The sequence below is a fragment of the Labeo rohita genome, chromosome 10, assembly GCF_022985175.1.
Source record: "Labeo rohita strain BAU-BD-2019 chromosome 10, IGBB_LRoh.1.0, whole genome shotgun sequence".
Lineage (NCBI taxonomy): Eukaryota > Metazoa > Chordata > Actinopteri > Cypriniformes > Cyprinidae > Labeo > Labeo rohita.
The window spans coordinates 22,788,965-22,815,523 of NC_066878.1; the positions used below are offsets into that span (position 1 = coordinate 22,788,965).

Here is a 26,559-nt window from a genome sequence, read left to right on the forward strand (position 1 = left end):
TGTTTGTGAAGGGAATGCGCCTCCCGATCTACATATATCCGTCTATGTTCACGCAAATCATTCATGATCCAGCTTCACTTACAGCAGAAGTGAGTATAAGCGTTTTTTTATGAATCTTTGCGATCGCCTTTCCTAATAACGTGCTAGATAGCAAGCTTAGCGGCTAAACATGGCTAAAGTAAACAGGCTCGTCACTCCACAGAGAGAAGAGAGGGGCGGGGTGAGCAGAGCTCATTTGCATTTAAAGCAGCCTCGACCAGAATGAGATGATTTTTGCAGAGCTGATTTTGACAAGGTAAAAAGGGTGTTGTTTTAGACAACCATTGAGAATTTTGACCAAAGTATATCATAGACTTTTCATTAAGACCCTAAAGAATCATATCAACTTGCGGAAAATGGGCATCCGATGACCCCTTTAAAGACTTTATGTATAATGCATTATATATTTTCATAAATAACTGAAATCTAAGTTGGAACCTGGACCACAAAACCAGTCTCAAGTCGCTGGGGTGTATTTGTAGCAATAGCCAACAATACATTGTATGGGTCAAAATTATCGATTTTTCTTTTAATGCCAAAAATCATTAAGATATTAAGTAAAGATCATGTTCCATGAAGATATTTTGTAAATCTCCTACAGTAAATATATCAAAATGTAATTTTTGATTAATAATATGCATTGCTAAGAACTTCATTTGAACAACTTAAATGTCAGTTTTCTCAATATTTTGATTTTTTTTTGCACCCTCAGATTTTAGATTTTCAAATAGTTGCATCTCAAACATATATAGTCCTATCCTAACAAACATACACCAATGGAAAGCTTATTTATTCATCTTTCAGATGATATATAAATCTCAATTTCAAAAATTGACACTTATGACTGGTTTTGGGGTTCAGGGTCACATTTGAAGGTTTGTTTGTTGTTTTAAGCATTACAGTTTCTAAAGGTGTAAAAAAAAAATTGTATTATAACTGGTTACAGTTGAAAAGTTAATTTTCATAAATCATGTTTTTTCATTGTGCACTCAGTTCAGTTGGGTTATTTTAAGTAAAAACGACTCAAAAAATACAGCTAACATAAAACAATAAAAAAAAAAAAAAACATGATTTTTGAAAATTGTAAAAAACTGTTATTAACTCTTCAACTATTCATGAGATCATACAATGCATTATAAGATGCATTCCAAAGCATAATTAATGCATTGAACCAACTTTTACAGTGCATTATGAATAGTGTTTCCAAAATAATTTTTGTAGTTTATTTCCCTTGTAATGTCTCTTCAGAGAACTGGTAATATAATGCACGAGTCAGACTACATTTATGATTACGTTTTGTTATTTTAAAGCTGGATCGCAGCCGCTTTAACAGTTACTATATTGAAAGAGCAGCAGTAATTATGTTCCACTGAAAAACATGGCATTTGGGTTTTATAAAATGACACGAAGGAGAGTAAATGACGACAGTCTTCATTTTTGGGTGAGCTATGACTTTAATCTCTGAGGAAACAACAGGCGTAAGGTTCATACACTTTATTTTTTCCGTCTTTTCCAATGGTTTACATGACTCTGTAGCAAAATACTGCAATATGAAATGATATTAAATGTATGCACTTAAGCAATAAATTAATAGACCTGTATACAAATAATTTCTAAATGATCTGGGCTCTCTGTAGTTCACTGTACTCAACACAGCAGGGAATACGATTATAAACACACAAGCTACAACAAATGAAACACAAGAACAAATATGCAGGACGTTATCATTTGAAATGTTCTTTAGCACGTGTCCTTTAAAGTAATTTCTTATTTAAATGAGCTGGTGAGTTAAATGGCCACCAAAGTGTAGTAACGTGTCGATCAACTCCACATTAAATAAGTCAGGCCCTCTTGTTTTCTCCTCTCAGGGTTGACTTTCAATTCGCCCTTGCGTCTGAAAAACAAAAAAAGAAAAGGACAATTACGCTTCGGAAAGGGACCGGCTCGTCAAATGTAAAGGAATCCCAATTCTTTACTAATTCAATAAGGAGACAAGAGTTTGACATAGAATAATAGTAAATACAATAGCGTTAAATTAAAATCTTGTGGAGTCGTAACATTTAAACCTTGAATCGATGGAAATTAAAAGGCAAAAAGGAAAGCATTACAAGCATAAGTTCCCATAAACAATACGACCTTTACAAGATTTCAAAAGGTTAAAAAAGAGAATCTGTTAGATGAAATTAAGACGGTTTACAGGTGAAGCTTTATCCACCGCTGTCAGTAGAAAATCACACAATACAAATATAAAAAAGCACTTCTCCAGCGCAGCGGCATCCAAGTACAAACCGGCTTTTAGCTCACGGACTACAGGGTATTACGGCTACAAGTAAAGAAAAGCAAGCATTACAGGTAAGATTAGATTAGAAGTGCATTATAAACGCTGGAAAGTCCAGAGAAAGCCGTATCCTTCAAAAAGTGAACGGTTAATTTTAATTCCGGCTCTCGTCATATTTAACCATTACTTGATTGGTGCCTGTAAAAAAATGGCATTACATTATAATGTATTATTACATAAGACCAATCCCAAGAAGTTTTAGGAGAAACATAAAAAAGAAGAAAGAAATCAATAAATAAATAAATAAATAGATAAATAAATAAAATACACACGTAAGAAAAGTAAGAAGATAAAAGCTTGACGTGTCCTTTTTATGTTTTTGTTTTTGTTGCTGTAGCTGTTTTGATTGTACAATTCGTATACAGGATGTTGGAAGACCATACCAAATGGGAGCATTCGAGAGCGTACGCCTCTCGTACCCTGTCCGCATTGAGCGGGCCTGAGACAATCGGGAAGTCAGCTCATGGCCTGCAAGGAAGTCCCCGCTGGCAGGTACAAACAAGGTATATGTCAGAGTTAGGAGACAACATTCTTCGGTTTTCTTTCCTTGTAATTCCTTATTTTCTGGTACCCATTTAGCAGTACTGTACCTGTTAATTTTTACACTTAAACAAAATGGCAAAGAAACAGCCAAAAGCCAGCTGTTACATTACTGCCAACATAGTCTCTATGTTACCACTACTGTAAAGCACTTCAGGGTGCTGTGAAACTTTAAAGGAGAACAAAAATTAAGCAATGTACATTGCAAAAAAATTAGAATTGATTTACACGCTAAGGGTGCGTCGGCGTGAGCCGCGCCACAACATACCTGCAACGCGTTTCTCGCTAATACGGCTTGTAACTGTTTTGATGGCCGCCTCGCCTCGGGGATTTGCCGTAGCCGCTCTGCTGATCTAGAGTTAGGAGCACAAAACACAAACAACGCAGGTGTCTACGGTTAAACGTGTTGGCACACGGTCGCTCGAGAAAGGCGGAAAACAGTACAACCTTAGCAATTTGGGTTTCGGAGGCCAATTTTCGGAGACACTTGCGGGATACTTACGTTAAGCGTATTCAAACATTCGTTCAAAATACTGTATTCTGCAAATATGGTGAGAGACAAGGATCTGTGGCGTTAGTGACTGTTTGGAAACTGTTTATTATTTTCTAAAAACGACCAGCGGTCATTTCTTGCATGGCCTACAGATTTACACGTCCAATGGATTCAAAGGCACTTTGACAAAATGGGTTTTGAAGCTAAGACATCCCTTTCTATATTTAGCACCATAGTTATTATAATACATATGTACAGTATAGCTTTGTGCAAGCAAGCCTTCCCTGTAAGACAAAAAGCAACTGCAGCAATGTTCTAGAGTTTTTCTTTGTTTGTTTGTTTTTTTTTCTCTCTCTCGAAGCGTAAGGCATGTATGATACAAGCATGTGCATTCTGCTCAGATAATTTAGTGCACAACTGTCATAGTCCGGGTCGAGTACCGACAATCCACGATACAATATATCCTTAGTTTTTTCATCTCTGCGTTCACAAACAGTATTACATACTGCTGTAGTCACCATATCCGTAGTAGTTGTTGTAACCCGAGTAATCATAGCCCCCGTATCCACCATAGCCTTGATTGTTGTAGCCATAGTTCCCGTAATTTCCATAACCTTGATTCCAGTAATTTCCGTATCCCTGGTTCCAATTCTGATTGGGACCTGCAACAGACACAGAATGCATTTCGCCGTTAATAACTGACGTTCACAATGAAATTTAACATGAATGTGGTCTGGCATATCAAATATAATGCAGAAAACAAATGTAAGAACGTAAAATTAACATGCAATGAAATTTCAAAAAATTCCAACTGTTCACAAACGAATTCCCAGAAATATTAAAGGAGAAGTCCACTTCCAAAACAAAGATTCACAAATAATGTACTCACCCCCTTGTCATCCAAGATGTTCATGTCTTTTCTTTTTATTTCAGGATTTTTCTCCATATAATGGACTGATATGGTGCCCTGATTTTGAACTTTCAAAATACAGTTTAAATGTGGCTTCAAACGATCACAAATGCGGGTGTAAACGATCCCAGCTGAGAAAGAAGGGTCTTCTCTAGCGAAACGATCTGTTATTTTCATTTTAAAAATACAATTTAAATACTTTTTAATCTCAAACGCTCGTCTTGTCTTACTCTCCCTGAACTCTGTGTATTCTGACTCAAGACAGTGTATGTCGAAAAACTCCAGTCGTATTTTCTCCCTCAACTTCAAAAACCATTTCAAAATCATCCTACATCGCTGCAGAAGTACCGACCCAGTCTTTGCAAAGTGAACATGAAAAGAAGATCAAACACCCTTAACAAAAAAGGTAAAACAAGATGGGAGTTTTTCGACATACACTAACTGTCATGAATCAGAATAAACAGTTCAGGGAGAGCAAGAGAAGACGAGCGTTTGACATTAAAAAGTATATAAATTGCATTATTTTTATGAAAATAACTGATCGTTTCACTAGATAAGATCCTTCTTCCTCTGCTGGGATCATTTGAAGCCGCATTTAAACTGCATTTTGGAAGTTCAAACTCGGGGCACTATATCAGTCCATTATATGGAGAAAAATCCTGAAATGTTTTCCTCAAAAAACAATTTCTTTACAACTGAAGAAAGAAAGACATGAACATCTTGAATGACAAGAGGGTAAAATTATCTGTAAATGTTTGTTAAGTGAACTTCTTAATGTTCAAAATGCCACGTACAGAAATGTTTTCTGTTCTGTTCTTAATTGTATTTAGAGAATTTTTTGCCATTTTATGGATCATACTGGAAAAACACTTCATGTCCCAGAATGCTCCGGTTTACTCAGTATATAACTATTCAAAAAGATTTTATGTTATTTTGATGTTTCAGGTGATATGTATCTAATAACTTGAGAAAAACATTTATCCAACATATCAGCCACTACCATAAGTAGTCCAAATTATGTAACTGACCCTTCGCAAAAAAGTTACTACCCTTTCTTAGTTGCTACAAATTATCTTCCTCACACACCAAAGAGGAAACTGACAACAAGCCGACAGACAAGACAGAGCAGGTTACTTCCGTTTGAAACGAGGTCTCAGCTGAAAATTTCAAACAATAAATAGCGTTTTGTGGCTGTTTAATGTGTCGTGACAGATCGCTGTATTGCCTTATTAGATTAACTGACATGTGAACCGATTGTCTTATTTACTTAAAGCACGAAGTAAACATAAAAAAAAACATTAGAACACATTTTATTTCAACCGTGGTAAGACATTAATACACAATTTTTCAAGTTTGAATCTACAGAAGTTAATCTACTCTCCTGATTTGTTTGTCGGGACAAAATAGCAGATTCAGCGTTCTGATTGGTCATATCGCCTGTCAATCAAGCCGTTTCCGAAAGGTCAGTTATTTTTTGTTTGCGAAATTTTGAATTTCTTTGAACTGTAATTCAATAAATTCTTTTTCCAATTCAACATTCCAAATTCCAACTGAGCAATTCTTACATTCTATTTTGCCCCGCTCTACCAAAGGGTTAATGTGGGTGTTATTTATTGTGTTTTATTTCATCGAATGTTAATGTTTAGTTCAGACGCACCTCCTCTCCCTCTGGCTCTGCCGGAGTATCCTCCTCTTCCGCCCCACTGCTGCTGCTGTTGGTACTGCTCCTTTGACATGGCCACCTTGATCTCACACTGCACACACGATGACAGATTCCACATTACTTTCAGAAAGCTGTCAAGAGCATTTCACCCCAAAATAAACATTACATGTCACTATAAAGCCTGACTACTGATTCTTGGTTCTCACATCTGGATCATGGACTCATTCAGTTTTTCCAGAATTTCCCCTTAAGTATCAATAAAAGAGTCTGCAAATATTTCTATATAATTTAACAGCTGTACAGAGAAAACATGAAAACAACTTCAGCAAGTCACCATTCGTGGGATCAGAACATCCTGTAGTTCCAAATAAAAAGAGAAAATAACCAAATAAAGCAGTACCTTTGATCTCTTAAGTATTTAATTCATTGCATTATCCAAAAACATGTATTTCCACATGGTAATCTAGTAAACAAGTCATTTCAGCCAAAACAAGACTGTGATATGTACCATTACAGCGATATAGTTAAGAATAAGGGAATGAACTAAGTTTAAGAAATGATTTAAATAAAACAAGGGAAGAAATTAATATTAAATAAATTATTAATAAAAGTATTTTGTGGGCACAACATCTAATGTTTTTTCCTTCATGTTATATGCAGGTCTTTACAGTTTATAATAAAGTTGTTCCAAAACATACATTTTCTCACTAAGTCTATAAAACAACAAATATGTGAACATACTTCATTCTAATGCAATTATCACAGAAACTGTTATTGTTTTAAAATAACGATGTTTTATAACATTTACGATTTAGCGTTGTTACAAAACTGTACCTTGCTTAAACCGATGTTGTGGTACTTCTTCTCCATAATTTTCTTTACTGGCTCCTCCTCTTTAAATGTTATAAAACAAAAACCTCGTCTTTTATTTGTTTTATTCTCCATTGGCAGCTCAATGGATTCCACCTGAGGAAATACAGACATGTAAATCATGGTGTTTAATCACATACACATATATGACAAGCGTCTATCAATTGTCCACTTTCTCCGTACCTCTCCATAGGCGTCAAAGTACTCTCTGATCTTCTCTTCTGGAGTATCTGGTGAAAGACCTCCTACGAATATCTTCTTCACAGGCTCTTTAGACTTCATTGCCTTTGCTTTTTTAGGGTCAATCGCTTTTCCATTCAGTTTGTGCTCCTTTTGTGAGATCACCTTTGACCAGGAACAGACGCACGTCAAGATTTGACTGAATCGGTCAACTCGAAAGGCACACAAATCACACACAAAAATCTCTCTGGCAAGATACCTTTTCCACACTTTCAGCATCTTTGAACAGAACAAAGCCAAATCCTCTGGACCGGCCCGTCAAAGGATCCAGTTTCAAGGTGCAGTCGACCACCTCTCCAAATTTAGTGAAGTAATCTTTCAGGTCTTTCTTCGTCGTGTCCCAACTTAACCCTCCAACAAACATTTTCCTAAAAACAAAAAGACTGATGTGAGAACAGGAGCCGGCTGCATAAAAGGTTAAGACTAGTCTTAAAAGTTACTCAGCTAAAAATTTTTTGATAGATTAGTACAAGCTGAATCCAAAAATAAGACTGATTACTATTTGATTACCCTTTAACTGGTCAGACTAGTACTTAAGACACTGTTTTAACATAGAGGCAAGTTGGTGGAAAACATTATGGTGATGTATGTCAGCTAAAAACCATTTTAGGTCAAGTACTGCTTGCCAAAAGACCTATATAAGACCAATTAAAGAATGTAAATGTGTAAGGAAAACACATTATACTAACAGTACAACATACAACCAATCTTTTACTTTTTAAATAATTATACAAAAAAAAAAAGATTAACTTCTACAACATGGAAATATCTTTTACTGTATCTTCTGATCGCACTACACAAAAGTGATACTCCATCTCAGTATTTTTGCCTTGTTTTTCCAATGCAAATGTCTACACTGTGTGCAGAATTATTAGGCATGTTGATATTCTGGTCATATTTTTTTTTTCAAACACATTTTACCAATTCCAAACCACATCAGTCTTAACAACTACTGTTAATTTTGTATTTAATCATTTGTAAGTGATATATAACTGTCTGTGAAGGCTGGAAGTGAAAAACTCCTTATATTCAGGTGTGCAGAATTATTAGGCATGTTTTCTTTTACAGATAAAATGAGCCAAAAAACAGATTTAACCCAGACTGAAAAGTCCAAATTATTAAATGCCCATGAGAAGAATGCAATACTAATGCATTACAAGAATTTGCAAAGTTAAGGCTTGACCATTGGACAGCGAAATGCTTGTTGAGTCTGCATGGTCAGAAAAAACAGGTGGAGAAGAAAAGATGCATGTTAACTGCAAAAGAATTAGGAATTAAGGTGAAGAATTAGGTGTGACACCATCAGGAACCATTTAGTCTCCAGCGCCACCATTTTCCAGAACTGCAACCTACCTGGAGTCTTCAGAAGTGCAATGTGTCAGGTTCTCAGAGACTTTGCTTGGTAAAAAATCCTAAAAAATGCCCCTGACTTAATAAGAATAACAAGCTGACGTGTTGTGAAATACATGAAGACAGTTTTTTTTTTAATAGGCTTTATAGACAGATAAGTTGAGAGTGACTCTTGAAGGACAAGCATCACATCCTCTTGTACCTCTGATTCAAGAATTTATCTTCCAAAATCTGGCAGTAAGTTTTGGGAGTTCATGTTTAGTCTCCTATCCTGAAAAGTCTGACTTGCAGAGATGGACTAAAATTAACTCCCAAAACTTACTGCCAGATTCTGGAAGATAAATTCTTGAATCAGAGGTACAAAAGAATGTTATGCTTGTCCTTCAAGAGTCACTCTTCAAGAGCTTGTTATTCTTATTAAGTCAGGGGCATTTTTTAGGATTTTTTAGGTCTCTGAGAACCTGACACATTGTACTTCTGAAGACTCCATGTAGGTTGCAGTTCTGGAAAATGGTGGCGCTGGAGACCTGGAAACGGTTCCTGATGGTGTCACACCTAATTCTTCCCCTTAATTCCTAATTCTTTTGCATTTAACATGCATCTTTTCTTCTCCACCTGTTTTTTCTGACCATGCAGACTCAACAAGCATTTCGCTGTCCAATGGTCAAGCCTTAACTTATGCATTAGTATTGCATTCTCCAATAATTTGGACTTTTCAGTCTGGGTTAAATATCTTTTTTGGCTCATTTTATCTGTAAAAAAAAACATGCCTAATAATTCTGCACACCTGAATATAAGGAGTTTTTCACTTCCAGCCTTCACGGACAGTTATAGATCACTTACAAATGATTAAATACAAAATTAATTAAGTAGTTATTAAAACTGATGTGGTTTGGAATTGGTAACATGTGTTTGAAAAAAAAATATGCCTAATAATTCTGCACACAGTGTATTTTTGATGCAAAATGATAAGAAGTCAAAATGACAAGAAAATGTATTTTTTAAAAAAAGACAAATGTCTGTCAATAAAGAATCTGACGTAATTCAAAGGGAGCTTAAGTTTTTACACCCCAAATACGACATCAACAACACCGTATCTTGACTTAACGTTTAGGTATTTGACAACAACAAAATATTCTGGTAGTGCATGCAACATTTAATGCCATGACTTCAGCATTTAGAGTATTTTTGCTCAAATGTATGACCTTTAAGGCCTTAATTTGTGTAAGTGAAAATTAAGACCTGGATTAAAATGTTTCAGGTTTTACACGTCACATGACGTTTCGTCATTCATGTATGACATCATACGATAAAACTACACGACAACACAATTTGAGCAAATAACACCAATTGAGAGTTTCTCGTCGGAACAATTCACTGCTGACATTTGGAAAAAGTTGCATTTGAAAGGCAAATGTGTTTGGAAACAGCTGCAACCTCATGAATATGCGCAGACGACTAATGAATATTCACGGTGTCCTCCATACTCGTTATTTACACGGTTTATTCATTGAATACGAGCTCCAGTGTGACACACAGATACCGTTTCACAGAAAACAAGATGAAACTCGTTGCACTAAGTCGATCAGCCTCTAAAATCTGTGGAGAATGACTTAACTAGTCGATTAGGATGAGGAAATAATGGCTAAATTGACGTTTATCTTGTTTATACAGTCGTTGTCCACGGTGTCACGGGGGCCGAAACTCACCCCTCATCTTCCTCGTTTTTACTCGCATCTATCTTCGATCCCTCAGCTTCTCCCTGCCCACCATCATCAGCCCCGGAGATGTCCTCTTCACCAAAACCCTCTCCATCATTCTCCTCCATCTTCATCATCATCGGGTCTTCGCCCAGAATCTGCTCCTCCGACATCTTTGATCAATTCTCGGCGAAAACACGGGCTATCACGGTGGTTTTTCCTGAGGGAAAACGTCGTAGGGTTAAACTCGACCGAACGGGCTGTAATTCGTGTTTAGTTCGGCTCACAGTCGCGTTTGTTTTAGTCTGCTTTCAGGATGTCGATGGCAACGGCGTCCATTCACAAAATGGCGGCGCAACGGAAGTTGCGCGTAATGACGTCATCGTGCTTTTCAAAACCGCGACGCCACGCTGACGCTCATTGGTTGACGAGAAGTGCAGTTCATTCCCAATGACCAGCAAATACGTGTATGTGTTTTTATATCTAAGAATAGACAGGCATTTGTTGAAAATGAAAGAAACACAGAACAACTTTTTTTTTTTTTTTGTAATTTTTAATCCCTTTATCCAAAAACTTTCAGGAAAAGAACTAAAATACAAAATAAAGGACACTTTTTTCTATTCAAGACTTAAGAACACATCAGCACAAAACCTACAGGTTCAATCTGAACAAAGCACGGAATAAGACAAACTTGGAAACAAAACGCCTCGCTATTTACAAGGTTAGACACTGAATTCGTCCCCAGAGGACTGAATAACGTTTTCTTTTTTCTTTTTTTTTTTTTTGTAATAGTTGTTTAAGGACAGGAAATCCACAAGCTGCCTCCGAGGAGCAATGTCGAAGCCAGCCTGCCGACCTACGAGAGAAGATACGCAAGATGAACCACTCTGATTTGGACAGAGTAAAATAAAACAGCACGTCCATGTTTGAGTGTTTAACTTCTTGAGCTGTCGATTTTAAACTAGGAAAACCATCATTAAAGATTAAAGATCATATGTTGGACATCTCAGATTGACAAAACAGCTCGTAAGCCAGCAAAAGCTTCAGCTCCAGGCGGTCGGTCGACCATTCGAGGAGCGAGCCCAAACGTCTTGCCCTTTGAACTGAGAATTGTAATTTGCGTTCGGCCAACGCACGAGTCGGATTCATCTGTCTAACACAGATTTGTCAGCTTTTAATGGCTTGGTAAACCCGCTTTACATATGATCTTTAAAAGCTATGCTTAAGAAAAAGCCTTGAGGTGTACCCATTTGAAGTTCTCTAGGGCCTCTAAAGAAAAAGCAAGCATTATGAGAGAGTTTATGCAATATTATTTACAAGGGAGGTGACTGAAACCAAAGAAATCAAAAAAAAAAAAAAAAATAATCAAAGTCACTGAAGCTCCACAACTGAAATACAAGAGCACTACAATTGAAAAAGAGAATACAACAAAGCGGTTATGAATCACTTTTAGGTTACGTTAATAAAGTCCTGTAAAAAACACATTTGGAACTGTTAACGAAAACCAACAACTTAAGGAAAATGGGGGAAATCTCCTTTGTTTGTTTGTTTTTACGCTGGTACAGGAAGTTTGAAGAGACCATACCACAGGACAGCGCTTTCTCGTGCATGCCGTGCTCTCTGCCCGCTATGTGCGACGCCCAGAGAATGTCGTGGTCAGGTGACACACGGCCTGCAATGAAGTCCCCGCTGGCAGGTACAAACAAGGTACAATAATCAGAATTAGGGAAAGAAAGGAAAAATAAGGAGAGGCGCCCTTACTCTGTACCCCTTAGCTGTGCTTTACCTGTTAGCATTGCTATCAAGTCTCTATGTTATTCCATTATGATCACCTGTTAAAGCAGGAGGAGAAAAAGGAAAACCTACAGAAAAACGCTTACGTTTTTCTGCCACGCTAAAAAAGGCAAAATGGCTACACAAACGGGAGTCATTAAAGATCTATAGACATGTATTCAACTCCTTAGGCCTTAGGCTGTCACATAGTGTCTATTGATCTTTAACATTGAGGTCGGCTCTAGAGCGCAGCAAACACGTGACCTTACCGTGAACGTGCGTTTAGCCGCTTTGTCAATACGGCTGGTAGCTGTTCTGATGGTTTCCGCTTTCCCGTGAGGCCTTGCCGTAATTGCTCTGTTGGCCTACAAAAACCACAAATATATATATATAGTAATAAAACACCTGATGGAATAGTTTGGAAACATTTGTATGAAGCAATTAATGTCACTGAATGTGGATAAAACCTACACGTCAACACCGTAAGTTTGGTTGGGGAGGGGGAATCTACAAAGCAAGTATTAAAACATTTAAGTATTTTCATTTTATATTCATCTTATTTGTTTTCTGAGATGTTTTGTCATTTCAAATTGAAATACACAATACCAGTCAAATATGTTTTTGAACAGTAATATATATATATATATTTTAAAGAAGTCTCTTCTGCTCATCAAGCCTGCATTTTTTGATCAAAAGTGCAAAATCAGTACAATTTTGAAATATTTTAACTATTTAAAAGCTGGATTTTTTTTAGCAATCTGTCACATTATTCTTTAGAAATCATAAATAATTCAAAAAACAATAATTATTAATATTATTATTATTGCTGATAACAGCCAAGTAAAATTTTTTCAGGTTTTTTTTATGACGTTTACAAGAACAGCATTTATCTATAATAGAAATCTTTTGTAACATTATAAACGTCTTCATCATCAATTTTGATCGTCCTTGCTAAATAAAAGAATTTAATCCCCCAAAAATAAAAATTATACTGAATCCAAGCTTTTAAACGGTGTAGTGTATAATGTTACAAAAGCTTTTTATTTTAGATTAATAATGAATTTGATGTTTTAAATACTGATAGTAAAACAAAAAGATCAGCATATTGATTTCTGAAGGATCATGTGACACTGAAGACTGCAGTAATGATGCTGAAAATTCAGCTTTGATCATAGAAATAAATTATATTTTTAAATATTTTTAAAAGAAAGTTATTTTAAATAGTAAAAATATTTCACAATTTTACTGTTTGTAAAACTGTACTTCGGATCAAATAAATGCAGGCTTGGTGAGCAGAAGAGACTTCTTTAAAAAACAAAAAACATTAAAAATCTAGTCGTGTATGTATGTGTATATGTAAGTGGTATTAAAATGAATACATTATTTAAAACAGAGTTTAATAATATTTATTACAGCATTTAACATTTTGTAACTTTTTCCCCCTTTTTCATACCTGTATCCTTACTGGTTGAAATAAATTTCCAAATACATTTGTGTACAAAAACGAAAAACTGAGCAAGTCTGCAACAATTTTTCTCAAATTATACTACAATGTATTTTTTTAAAAAGTGGAGAAAATACATGATGAATATCAAAGCTTGGGTCTCTGAAGGTTAAGCATTCAGTAGGGAATTGTGTGTAGATTTACCACTGTAATCATCATAGCCTTGTCCATAGCCATAATTTTGATAGTTGTATCCTGAATAGTCATAGCCAGAATAGCCATTATAGCCCTGGTTGTATCCGTTGCCGTAGCCTCCATAGTTCTGGCCGTAGTAGCTGTTGTATCCTTGATTATAGCCCTGTCCTGTTCACAAAGAGTCAGAGGAGCCCTTTTAATTCAAGAACTACTGGAATTAAAAGTTTAACAACGAGTGGAGTGATCTCAAGACTTGCAAACCTCTTCCACGGCCTCTGAAGCCTCCTCGTCCTCCTCCAAAGCCTCGGTCCGCTCTGCCCTGCTGCTGCCTGTAAACTTCCTTAGGCTGGGCAACTTTGATTTCACACTGACAACGAAGATAAACAACATTACTTGCATGCAGGTTGGATAATGCACAGATTTATTCACAGAAATAGGAAGTGACAGCACAAAATTAATTTTAAATGTGCTTTTACGTGCTCATTGTTATGAATAAATATATAAAATAAAATAGCATTTACTTGAAATAGAAACTTTTGTAACATAAGTACATATTTACTATCACTTCTGATCAAGTTAATGCATCTTTGCTGAATAAAACTATTAACTTCTTTAAAAAAAAATCCTGACAGACCCCAAACTTTTGAATAGTACTGACAATATATGATATATAAGAGACAATACGAAGACGGATGACATGCCTACTACGTCTTGTCCAATATAATATAATGTCCACATACCTTCCCTGATCCAATTTGATGGTATCTGTTCTCTAGCAGTTTCTGAACGGGATCCTCTAAAACGTACGTCACAAAGCAGAATCCTCGCCTTTCGTTTGTTTTGGTGTCCATGGGCAGCTCAATGTTTTCAATCTTTTGAGAAAAAAAAACACACAGGTTAGTTTATGCACACTAGATCCAAAAAAAAAAAAAAAAAAAACGTAATTTAAGTTCCTCACTTCTCCATAAGCTCCAAAGTATTCCCGGATCTGTTCCTCAGACGTGTCTGGACTCAGACCACCGACGAACACCTTCTTGGGGGGGCTCCTTGCCCTTAATAGCTTTGGCTCTCTTAGGATCAATCAGCTTCCCGTCCAGCTTGTGCTCCTTGAGCTCCAGCACCTAAACACATGAAGAAGCTGCTATGAACAACCTGCTGAAATAAAGTGATCCCTAAACGTAAGGACTGACAGGGAACATTTACCTTATCAACGCTTTCAGCATCTTTGAAGAGCACGAACCCGAAGCCCCTGGAGCGTCCGGTCATGGGGTCTGTTTTGATGGTGCAGTCAAGGACCTCTCCAAACTTGGATAGGTAGTCAGCAAGGTCTTTCTTGCTGGTGTCCCAACTGAGTCCACCAATGAACATTTTCCTACACAAACACAAACAGCATTCAAATCACCCCACTACATGCAACTGCAGAATTTATACGCACATTTACTGATGATGCATGTGAGAAATACAAAAACATTAGCCGTCAGATGCTAGCTTGCAGACGGATAAACAGCTAACTGTTAGGTTTCGAGCATCTTGAGTTCGATGTTATGTTTAACACTGCGCATAGTAATAATATAAGCGTTTGGAACGACATGAATGATGAAAGCATGTTTTTATTCCTTTAAAGTGAGCGAGACCGTCTACGTTTTAAGCGGCCGGTTGCGTCGCGAAGGCCTCGATCCAGACTCACCCGTCATCCTGCTGGTTTTTACTCGCGTTTATCTTGGAGCCTTCTGGAAACTCGTCGGTGCTGAAGTCACCTTGCTCTTCGGCCTGCATTCTGGAGTATATGTAGTTTGATCCGACGCTTACTATATAACAGATGATATTCCTGCGGTATGAAAAGGTCAAAGACTTCAACACGAATAAAGTGCCGCGTTGATTAAAATGGCGGACGGAGATCAGTGACGAAATCCGTCTGCACTAGGAAGAGGAGGAGTGGGCGGGGCTTATGCTAATAGCCGCAAATACTGGTCTTTGGGAGTATCTTTGTTAATAACAGTATAAAATGTACGAAGTACATATTATATAATTTAACAGTTAAACGCTTTGTTATAAATAAAAAAGACATATATATATATATATATATATATATTTTTTTTTTTTTTTTTTTTTTTTTTTAAGTTGGCTTGAGAAAGTCAACTTACTGATCTACTATTTAAGATTATTAGTATTCTTCTTCTGAGCCAAATTTCGGTATCTGTCTCCTCCTAGAGCTTTCAAGCTAGAACCACCAAACTCGGCCCAGACCTTCAGACTGGTCTGACTCGGTGTGCTGTATCTTTTCAGACTGATCCGGCTTACGGTTTTCGTAAACCAGACTATCAAAACCACCAAAAATCCCATAGACTTACATTGACGGAATGTTCAAATGAGCCAGCACTATTCAAACTCCACCTGACAAAATTCAAATCTAAACTCCCAGAATCCCTTGAGCCTCAATCAAGCTTCCCTTCTATGTTCTATTTCTAATCCATTTAGACTCATTTAAGCTTCCACTCTAATATTTCTAATATTTCTAATCTATCTAGCTATCTAAATCATGCTAGCAACTTGCTAATCATGATAGAAACATGCTAGTAACATGCTAATCACGCTAACAACATGTTAGTAACTTGTTAATCATGCTAACAACATGTTAGTAACATGCTAATCATGCTAGCAACATACTAGTAACTTGCTAATCATGATAGAAACATGCTAGCAACTTGCTAGTAACATGCTAATCATGCTAACAACATACTAGTAACTTGCTAATCATGTTAACAACATGCTAGTAACATGCTAATCATGCTAACAACATGTTAGTAACTTGGTAATCATGCTAACAACATGTTAGTAACATGCTAAACATGCCAACAACATGCTAGTGACTTGCTAATCATGATAGAAACATGCTAGCAACGTGCTAGTAAAATGCTAATCATTGTAACAACATGCTAGTAACATGCTAAGCATGCTAACAACATGCTAGTAACTTGCTAATCATGATAGAAACATGCTAGCAACGTGCTAGTAAAATGCTAATCATGCTAACAACATACTAGTAACTTGCTAATCATGTTAACAACATGCTAGTAACATGCTAATCATGCTAACAACATGTTAGTAACTTGGTAATCATGCTAACAACATGTTAGTAACATGCTAAACATGCCAACAACATGCTAGTAACTTTGCTAACCATGATAGAAACATGCTAGCAACGTGCTAGTAACATGCTAATCATTGTAACAACATGCTAGTAACATGCTAAGCATGCTAGCAACATGCTAGTAACTTGCTAATCATGATAGAAACATGCTAGCAACTTGCTAGTAACATGCTAATCATGCTAACAACATACTAGTAACTTGCTAATCATGTTAACAACATGCTAGTAACATGCTAATCATGCTAACAACATGCTAGTAACTTGCTAATCATGCTACTAACATGCTAGTAACATGCTAATCATGCTAGCAGCGTGCTAGTAAAATGCTAATCATGCTAACAACATGCTAGTAACTTGCTAATCATGATAGAAACATGCTAGCAACATGCTAGTAACATGCTAATCATTGTAACAACATGCTAGTAACATGCTAATCATGCTAGCTACATGCTAGTAACTTGCTAATCATGCTACTAACATGCTAATCATGCTAGCAGCGTGCTAGTAAATGCTAATCATGCTAACAACATGCTAATAACTTGCTAATCATGATAGAAACATGCTAGTAACATGCTAATCACGCTAACAACATGTTAGTAACTTGTTAATCATGCTAACAACATGTTAGTAACATGTTAATCATACTAGCAACATGCTAGTAACTTGCTAATCATGATAGAAACATGCTAGCAACGTGCTAGTAACATGCTAATCATTGTAACAACATGCTAGTAACATGCTAAGCATGCTAGCAACATGCTGGTAACTTGCTAATCATGATAGAAACATGCTAGCAACTAGCTAGTAACATGCTAATCATGCTAACAACATACTAGTAACTTGCTAATCATGTTAACAACATGCTAGTAACATGCTAATCATGCTAACAACATGTTAGTTAATTGCTAAGCATGCTAACAACATGTTAGTAACATGCTAATCATGCTAACAACATGCTAGTAACTTGCTAACCATGATAGAAACATGCTAGCAATGTGCTAGTAACATGCTAATCATTGTAACAACATGCTAGTAACTTGCTAATCATGATAGAAACATGCTAGCAACTTGCTAGTAACATGCTAATCATGCTAACAACATACTAGTAACTTGCTAATCATGTTAACAACATGCTAGTAACATGCTAATCATGCTAACAACATGTTAGTAACTTGGTAATCATGCTAACAACATGCTAGTATCATGCTGATCATGTTAACAACATGCTAGTAACTTGGTAATCATGCTAGCAACATGCTAGTAACATGCTAATCATGTTAGAAATATTCTACTAACATGCTAATCATGCACGAAACATGCCATTAACATGCTAATCAGACTAGAAACATGCTAGTAACTTGCAAATTATGCTAACAACATTGTAATCAGCCTATAAAAATACAAGCAACAAGCTAATCATGTAAGCAATGTGTTAAATCATGCTAGCTGCTGTCATACTTTTACAACTGCTTCAAACTTTCAGGCAATAGGTAAAAGTACTTTATTTATATATGCAGCCTTGCATTTACTTCCTTATTTAACAGCCCAACCCAACCGGTTTAGGCTAGAAGGAATACAGCTCTTGCTACTGGGCATGCGCACATCAATCTAACGTTATTTTTGTCACACTGTACAGCAATAATGCTGTTTTTGTATTATAGTAAGGGCTAATATTAGGGTTGGGGTAGGTGTACACGTTAATATGCCTTAATAATAATAACAATAACAACTAGATGAGTAAAGTTTGAGAACAAACTGTAAGTTGGCTTGAGAAAGCCTAGCCTGAAAGTTTGAACCAGTTGTAATAGTATGGAAGCAGCTAGCATGATTTAACACATTGCTTACATGATTTAACATGCTGTTAACATGTTTTAGCATGATTAGCTTATTGCTTGTATTTTTATAGACTGATTACAATGTTGTTAGCATGATTAGCATGTTGTTATAATTTGCAAGTTACTAGAATGTTGTTAGCATGATTAGCATGTTACTAGCACATTGTTAGCATTTTTCTATCATGATTAGCATGTTACTAGCATGTTGTTAGCATGATTAGTGAATTACTAGCATGTTGCTAGCATGATTTAGATAGCTAGATACATTAGAAATATTAGAAATATTAGAGTGGAAGCTTAAATGAGTCTAAATTGATTAGAAATAGAACATAGAAGGGAAGCTTGATTGAGGCTCAAGGGATTCTGGGAGTTTAGATTTGAATTTTGTCAGTTGGAGTTTGAATAGTGTTGCTCATTTGAACATTCCGTCAATGTAAGTCTATGGGATTTTTGGTGGATTTGATAGTCTGGTTTACGAAAACCGTAAGCCGGATCAGTCTGAAAAGATACAGCACACCGAGTCAGACCAGTCTGAAGGTCTGGACCGAGTTTGGTGGTTCTAGCTTGAAAGCTCTAGGAGGAGACAGATACCGAAATTTGGCTCAGAAGAAGAATAATAATAATCTTAAATAGTAGATCAGTAAGTTGACTTTCTCAAGCAACTTAATAACAAAAACAACAAAAACAATAATAATATAACAATAGCTAATCAATTGCAAATATAAATTAATATAAATGAAGAAAAAGGTTTACAATAAAGGAAAATGATAAAGATTGTGTTCAATTTTTATATAAATAATTATTTTCTTTATACAACCAGTTTTGCAGAAAAAGTAAAAAAATAAAATATATAAATAAACTAAAATAAACTAAAATAAATCGTGTTTTCACTAGAAACAAAGTATATGAATTAATGAATTTAGGAAAACGTATTTTATTTATATATGCAGCCTTACATTTACTTATTTAACAGCCCTTGAAATAAAATAATAATAATATGCCATTTATACCTTCATAATAATAACAACAACAACAACAATATAACAACTGCAAATATATAAATTAAAAAATATTTTGTTTGTATTAATAATAAATAAAAATGTAAATATTTTAAAGGACATATATAAAAGGGAAAATCGTGTTTAGTTCTTTATATGAAGAATGCTATTTTCTTTATATAACCAGTTTTCTAATAAATAAGTAAATAAATAAATAACATGAAATAAATTACTTCCTTACTCAACAGCCCTTCCCAACCGTGTTGCCAGATAAAACATAAAATAAACTGCTTAAAGGTACACACACAGCTAAATGCTTATTAAATGACTAAATAAATAATTTTCTGCAAACAAGATTTCCTTTGTTAATTTTAACACCTCAGCAGGTGTGTAGAACTAATAATCGAATATATTTTTTATATTTTTTATAAAATATTTAATACTGTTATTATCACTATTGCTAATTACAACTTTATTAAATATAAATGTACAGCATGATGATATATCGTACCAAATGTGCATACACATTAAAAAAAAAATTAAGAAATACATAAATAAGAGTATCAATGTAGTATTAATTACAATCTGCGCTTCGCTAATGACAGAGGGTGGGATTTCTGTGAGTAGGATTTGGCAACCTTCAACCGCTCCATGTGCTAGCTCACCACTAGCCTGCGTGCTATTATTGATTCATTTGTCAAAATCTGAGCTCCTCGTCTGATATAATCAAACAAAACACAGGACTTTAACAAACATATATATCGTTTGCCATTGATAAAAATGGCAGCGATTGCAGTGCCAGAAAATACTAGAGTCTTTCTCCTGGACATTGAAGGAACCACGACGCCCATCACGTTTGTCAAGGTAAGAGCCCATGGAGATCATAGAAGAGCAGAGAAATCATATCCATTATGTGTGACGAAAACCGATGGTTTATTGTGTTGTCTTTGGTTTGTAGGATATCTTATTTCCTTACATCAGAGAGAATCTGGAGGAATATCTTTCTGCTCACTGGGAAGAGGATGAATGCAAACAAGATGTTCATCTGCTCAAGAAACAGGTCCACACCTTTCAAAACACACCGTTTATAATGTGATTTTTACATATGTCACTGTTTTAAAATATTATTTTCACTTGTATTAGAATATTGTACTGTAAAAGCTGTGTAACTTTGTGTTCTTAATCGTTTTCCATTAAGGAAAATACAAAACAAAAGCTTCAGATCTTGTTGATATATTGACAGAAGTGAAACTCTTTAATCTGTGGCTTTAAAACACACTCATACAATGATTTTTAAACATGTAACATGGTAAAACGATGCTGTGCTTTGAAAAAAAAAAAGTAAAATGTCCAAAAATATGAGGATGGGTACTAATGGACACTTACTGGGATGCAGTTGTTTAAACTGAGCCCTCTCTGTGTTTCAGGCCGAAGAAGACTTGCGGCAGAATAAAGCGTGTCCCGTTCATGCGGTGGACCAGACGGTTCACACAGATGAGGAGAAGGCCATCCGTGAGGTTGTGGATAACGTCCTGTGGCAGATGGCAGCGGACAGGAAAAGCACTGCGCTCAAACAGCTGCAGGGCCACATGTGGAGAGCCGCGTATATGACGGGGAAAATCAAAGGCGAGTAAGTAAACCTCATCTTTACCGATGCATACAGCCCATACGTGTTTGAAGAAGACTGCTGACCTTGATACTAAATCGTTTTGTAGTTTATTAATAAATATAGGCTGTCAAATCAGTTGTGGCTGCAGCTGGCATACAAATTTTCTGCCAATTTTCCATTGTAATCTTCATTTCAGTCTCTCAGACTTGTTATCTGTGGTGATTACATAACCTGTGACTAACTCTTACTCTTAGTAGATTAATCTGTTAATGTCTTTGATTAATTAATACATTGGGTGAAAACTCTATTTTCTCTATTTAATGTGAGGCACTGCAGGTGAATAGGGTAAAAAAAAAAAAACTAATAGTTATCGCCTTACCCAGTTGATTCATTACATTGATAATTGCAAACATTCTTTGTATGACAAGTTTTTGAAAATGTTTACATATGCAAATGAGGCATTATTTAATGAAATATGCACTAATTTGCATACGTTTCTAAACACTGGATGAAGTCAATTTCAAAATTTCTTTTTTTTTTTGGACATATTAGAGTTAAATGTTTTTACTGAGGGAATTTTGGGTATCTCATGTTTGTCACTCCATAATTCAGAAAACACTTAGAACAGGCAGAAAACACACTATTTTTGTATATAATCAAGCAAATTATATATGAACAAAACACACTGTAAAAACCTTCAAGATATAGACAGGAATAAAAATGTAAAGTTTGGTGTGTGTAAGTGGTACTGAAGTGGAGATTTATGGCTCAATGTAGGAGAAAAACAATGGAGAGAATGGCCTTTAAAAATATGTAAATAGATAAAGTGCTAGAAAGAAACACTTACCAGTGTCTTTGGATGTTTTCTTTCCACTAGTCTGAAAAAACACTTTATGAAAAACCAAAAAGCCCAAAATATCAAACTTGAGAGGTGCATGAAAAAGCAGTGTTTTTGCCTGCAGTGTCTCCCCTTAAATAAAAAAAAAACACATTTTTTTATTAATGTTATATTGAGATTTTTTATCAGAAAAGGTTTATTTATATATGGTATACACAGTGGAGAAGAAAAATAAATGGATGTGTTACAGGGGAAGAATAATTCATTTTAAAGAAGTTCACTTCCAGAACAACAATTCACAAATAATGTACTCACCCCCTTGTCATCCAAGATGTTCATGTCTTTCTGTCTTCAGTCATGAAGAAATTATGTTTTTTGAGGAAAACATTTCAGGATTTTTCTCCATATGATGGACTTCATTGGTGCCCCGATTTTTAACTTCCAAAATGTAGTTTAGATGCAGCTTCAAAGGCTCTAAACGATCCCAGCCGAGGAAGAAGGGTCTTACCTAGCACAACGATCTTCAGAAAAAAAAAATATATATAAACTTTTTAAGCACAAAAGCTTGTGTAGCACAGGCTCTGGGAATGCGCGTTTACGTACTATTGAATCACGTCGAAAGCTCACGCGCAACTACAGACCCAGTGTTTACAAAGCGAACACGCAAAGACTGAGAAAGTGCAAGTAAGTCAAACGCTGTTTACAAACAAAGGTACAGAGATGTCGGACGATTCTGAAGTTGTAGGAGAAAATAACATGGAGTTTTTCGACATACTCTACCTTTTTGAGCCGGAGTACACAGACGATGAACTTGTGGTGATTCGAAGACATGATTCGTAGTAGTGATGGGAAGTTTGGATCATTTTACCGACTCTGACCTTTGAGTCTCGTTCAGCAAAATGAACAAATCTTTTTTCGAATCATTTCGTTCATTTTAGCAAAATCAGCATCACGTGACAGCTCCATAAGATGAACGAACGACTCGAAAAACCCGAAGACTGGAAACAGGTGAACTAATTCCAGTACAGAACCTAATAGGATGTTGCACATGTGCGACTGAACGAATCACTCCCCGAGACGACTCGTTCTTCCCGAGTCATGTTAAAGATTCATTTACAATGAACGAATCGTACAAGAGTGATCCGTGGATGCGCATCCAGGAGCCTGTGCTACGTGAGCTTTTGTGCTTAAAAAGTATACAAATGTTTATTTTTCGAAAAAAAAATAACCGATCGTTTCACTAGATGAGTCCCTTCTTCCTCGTCTGGGATCATTTAGAGTCTGTTGAAGCCGCATTTAAACTACGTTTTGGAAGTTCAAAATCGGGGCACCATATCAAGTGCGAGTAAATTATTTGTAAATTGTTGTTCTGGAAGTGGACTTCTCCTTTAATAATTAAATTTACATTAAATTGATCAAAAGTGACACTAAAGACATTAAAAATAGAGAATACATAAAATTATGTTAGAAAAATATTTTTATTTAAAAATAAATGCTGTTATTTTGTACTTTCTTTTTTATCATAGAATCCTTAAATAAATGTTTTCTGAACAACAAGTCAGCACATTAGAATGATTTCTGAAGGATCATGTGACAGTGAAGACTGGAGTAATGATGCTGAAAATTCAGCTTTGATCACAGGAATAAATTAGATTTCAAAATGCATTTGAAATGATCACACAGTTTTTATTATATTTTTGGTAAAATAAATGCTTTGGTGAGCAGAACAGACTTTCAGACATAAAAAAACACTGCAAACTTTGTAATGATAGTGTACATTTATATCCCATGTTGTGATCTCGTATTCCTGTTCTCAGCAGATGCAGTGAAAGTGAGTTATGTTGTTGTTTTGTTGTGCTGTGGTTTTGTCGCAGGGTGTACCAGGATGTGGTTCCAGCCATCAGGCGGTGGAGACGTCATGGCCTGAAGATCTACATCTACTCTTCAGGAAGTGTGGAGGCACAGAAGCTGCTCTTTGGTTATTCTGTCGAAGGCGATCTATTAGACGTAAGCACTATTTAAATTGGATTCGTCTTCTGAACAACATTTGAGTTAATACATGATGTCATTTCTGCTCAAATGAGATTCAGATCTCTTCAGTAGTCTCTACAGAGAGAAAAGAAGGACTTGTGCATCACAAATCCCTTTGCACTTATTCATTAATTATGTAAGGAGTCATTTCCTTTAGGCAAGTCGTTATTGAAAAATTAAGCCTGACTGGTAATATTCAGATACTGTTTCACTCTAACATGGTTTGTTTTGCACTAATGTCTAGCTGATTGTACATTACTGCTGCTGCTAAAGTGGCTTTTCTGAGCGGTTTTCATAATTAGAGTCTACTTCAATTTCCTTTTTTGATAAGATACCAGCAGTATGTTATTTTATTAGTGTTCATTTTAATTAAAATTTTATTTTTTTGTTGCGTTGTTATTTACTAAAAATGTTAAAAATGGTAAAAGTAAAATATTTTAAATATTATAATAGTGTTTATTACTAGTTTGAATTAGACTATATCTATAAAGCATAAAACTTAAACATTTAAATTTTAGTTTAAGTTTTAGAAAAGTGTATTATTATTATTATTATTATTTCTCTATAGCTTTAATGTATTTTTATTGTATTTTTAGCAATTTTAGTACTTCAGCTTATGTATTTCAGTTGTTTACTTAGGCTTAGTTTTTCTAATATTTGTATTTTAATTTTTTTTTTTAATTAACAGTAACACTGGTGTGTTTTTGTCATGTTTATTGTTTTTTTTTTAATTAATTTATTTAGTTTTTATTTCTATTTTGCCTTTAATACATTTTATTTTATGTTTGAGTAAGTTTAGAATTTTAAATAAAATTTACACTTCCAGCTAAAAAAGTTTTTGAACAGAAATATTTTGAATGTTTTTTAGAAGAAGTCTCTTCTGCTCACCAAGCCTGCATTTATTTGATACAAAGTACAGCAAAAACACAGTAAAATTTTGAAATATTTTTACTATTTAAAATAACTACTTTCAATATGATTTTATTTTTAAATGTAATTTATTCTAGTGATCAAAGCTGAATTTTCAGCATCATTACTCCAGTCTTCAGTGTCACATAATCCTTCAGAAATCACTGTAATATGCTGATTTGCTGTTCAAGAAACATTTTTTTATTATTATTATCAATATTTTAAAAAGTTGAGTACCAAAGATCCACAGATCAGCATTTATCTGAAATAAAGTCAGTTTGGATTCAGCATAAATTATTGTTATTCTTTTTTGGAAAAGAATTATAGAAATTAAAACTTATTAATTAATACTTAATTAATAGTATTTAGTAAGGATGTTTTAAATTGATTAAAAGTGATGATAAAGCATTTGTAATGTTACAAAAGATTTCTATTTCTAATAAATGCTGTTCTTCTGAACTTTCTATTCATCAAAGAAACCTGAAAAAATTCTGCTCAGCTGTTTTCAACATAATAATAATAATAATAAATGTTTTTTGATCAGCAAATCAGAATATTAGAATGATTTCTAAAGGATCATGTGTTTGGAGTAATGATGCTAAAAATTCAGCTTTGAAATCACAGAAATAAATTACATTTTAAAATATATTCAAACCGAAAACACTTACTTTAAAAAGTAAAAATATTTTAAAAATTTAGTGTTTTTTTCTGTACTTCGGATCAAATAAATGCAGGATTGATGAGCAGAAGAGACTACTGTTCAAAAACTTTTGACTGGTAGTGTATTATATTTAAGTATGTGTAGTATTCTTTCTTTTTTTCATCTAATGTTTATATTTCATTTCAGTTTAATTCATACTTCGTTTTGAATTAAAATGAAGAAATGAAGCTTTAGTTATTATAGTGTTTTAGTAAAGCTCAAAATAAATAATGCAAAGCAATCAGGAAATGATTCTAAATGACAATCATGTTTATTCCTACATGGGTGACATTAAAGCAAAGAAATGTTAAAATAAAAGACATAAAAAGTGATTGCTGGATACAGATTCACAAGTTTAAATGGGTTGATGTAGATTTGATTTTAAGTTTGAAATTTTGCATTTTTTTTCTCAGCTGTTTGACGGTCACTTCGACACCAACATTGGTGCCAAAGTAGAAAGTAAAAGCTATGAGAACATCGCAGAGAGGATTGGATGCCAACCAGAGGAAATCATGTTCCTAACCGATGTCACACGAGGTGCGTACACACTTTTCGTTGTTCGTACATGCTTGTGCATGTGAATTACATGTGAATTCAGCTTGATTAACTCTTCCTTACAGAGGCAAAGGCAGCAGAGGATGCTGGGGTGAACGTGGCTGTCGTAGTCAGACCCGGCAACATGGAGTTAACCGAAGAAGAAAAGAACCATTATAGAATCATCACATCTTTCAACCAGTTAGAACTGAGCGGGAACGTTTGACAGCGCAAGACCGGGTTTACAGCATCGGATCATGTGGAAAAACCAGCAGTTATTGTGTGTTGTTATACCGCTGGACTGAAACTCCAAGCCTCCCAGGTGCTTGTTTTTTTACACTGAAATCCATCTTTGAATTGTCATACACTTTCATTCTCTATTAATGTTTTATATCCGGT

General features: G+C 35.1%; 3 protein-coding genes across 8 annotated transcripts; 1 reads left to right on the forward strand and 2 right to left on the reverse strand.

Moving 5' to 3' along the window:
* Window positions 1-1,518: 1,518 nt before the first annotated feature.
* Window positions 1,519-10,520, reverse strand: hnrnpd (heterogeneous nuclear ribonucleoprotein D). Of its 5 annotated transcripts, XM_051120557.1 has the most exons (9): window positions 10,153-10,520; window positions 7,293-7,461; window positions 7,037-7,198; window positions 6,818-6,949; window positions 5,978-6,074; window positions 3,929-4,072; window positions 3,186-3,270; window positions 2,650-2,862; window positions 1,519-1,933 (listed from the first exon to the last, which is right to left on the reverse strand). In XM_051120557.1, the coding sequence occupies exons 1-7, from the start codon at window positions 10,314-10,316 to the stop codon at window positions 3,203-3,205; spliced, it is 936 nt and encodes a 311-aa protein (XP_050976514.1). In that variant the 5' UTR covers window positions 10,317-10,520; the 3' UTR covers window positions 1,519-1,933; window positions 2,650-2,862; window positions 3,186-3,202. The 5 variants fall into 5 exon arrangements, with proteins under 5 accessions (XP_050976514.1, XP_050976513.1, XP_050976512.1 ...); XM_051120556.1 differs by lacking the exon at window positions 2,650-2,862; XM_051120555.1 differs by having other exon boundaries at window positions 2,650-3,270.
* Window positions 10,521-10,896: 376 nt separating this feature from the next.
* Window positions 10,897-15,475, reverse strand: hnrnpdl (heterogeneous nuclear ribonucleoprotein D-like). The gene is given in 8 exon segments (XM_051120559.1): window positions 10,897-12,281; window positions 13,565-13,723; window positions 13,817-13,922; window positions 14,296-14,427; window positions 14,514-14,597; window positions 14,599-14,676; window positions 14,759-14,927; window positions 15,243-15,475. Coding segments are annotated over 8 exon segments (888 nt in total). The 5' UTR covers window positions 15,332-15,475; the 3' UTR covers window positions 10,897-12,210.
* enoph1 (enolase-phosphatase 1) lies at window positions 10,915-26,531 on the forward strand. 2 transcript variants are annotated; one of them, XM_051120561.1, is made up of 6 exons: window positions 10,915-11,850; window positions 20,498-20,599; window positions 20,967-21,169; window positions 23,861-23,993; window positions 26,040-26,163; window positions 26,247-26,531. In XM_051120561.1, exons 1-6 carry the CDS (start codon window positions 11,665-11,667, stop codon window positions 26,384-26,386), a joined length of 888 nt encoding a protein of 295 aa, XP_050976518.1. In that variant the 5' UTR covers window positions 10,915-11,664; the 3' UTR covers window positions 26,387-26,531. The 2 variants fall into 2 exon arrangements, with proteins under 2 accessions (XP_050976518.1, XP_050976517.1); XM_051120560.1 differs by lacking the exon at window positions 10,915-11,850 and adding an exon at window positions 20,152-20,403.
* Window positions 26,532-26,559: the final 28 nt, after the last annotated feature.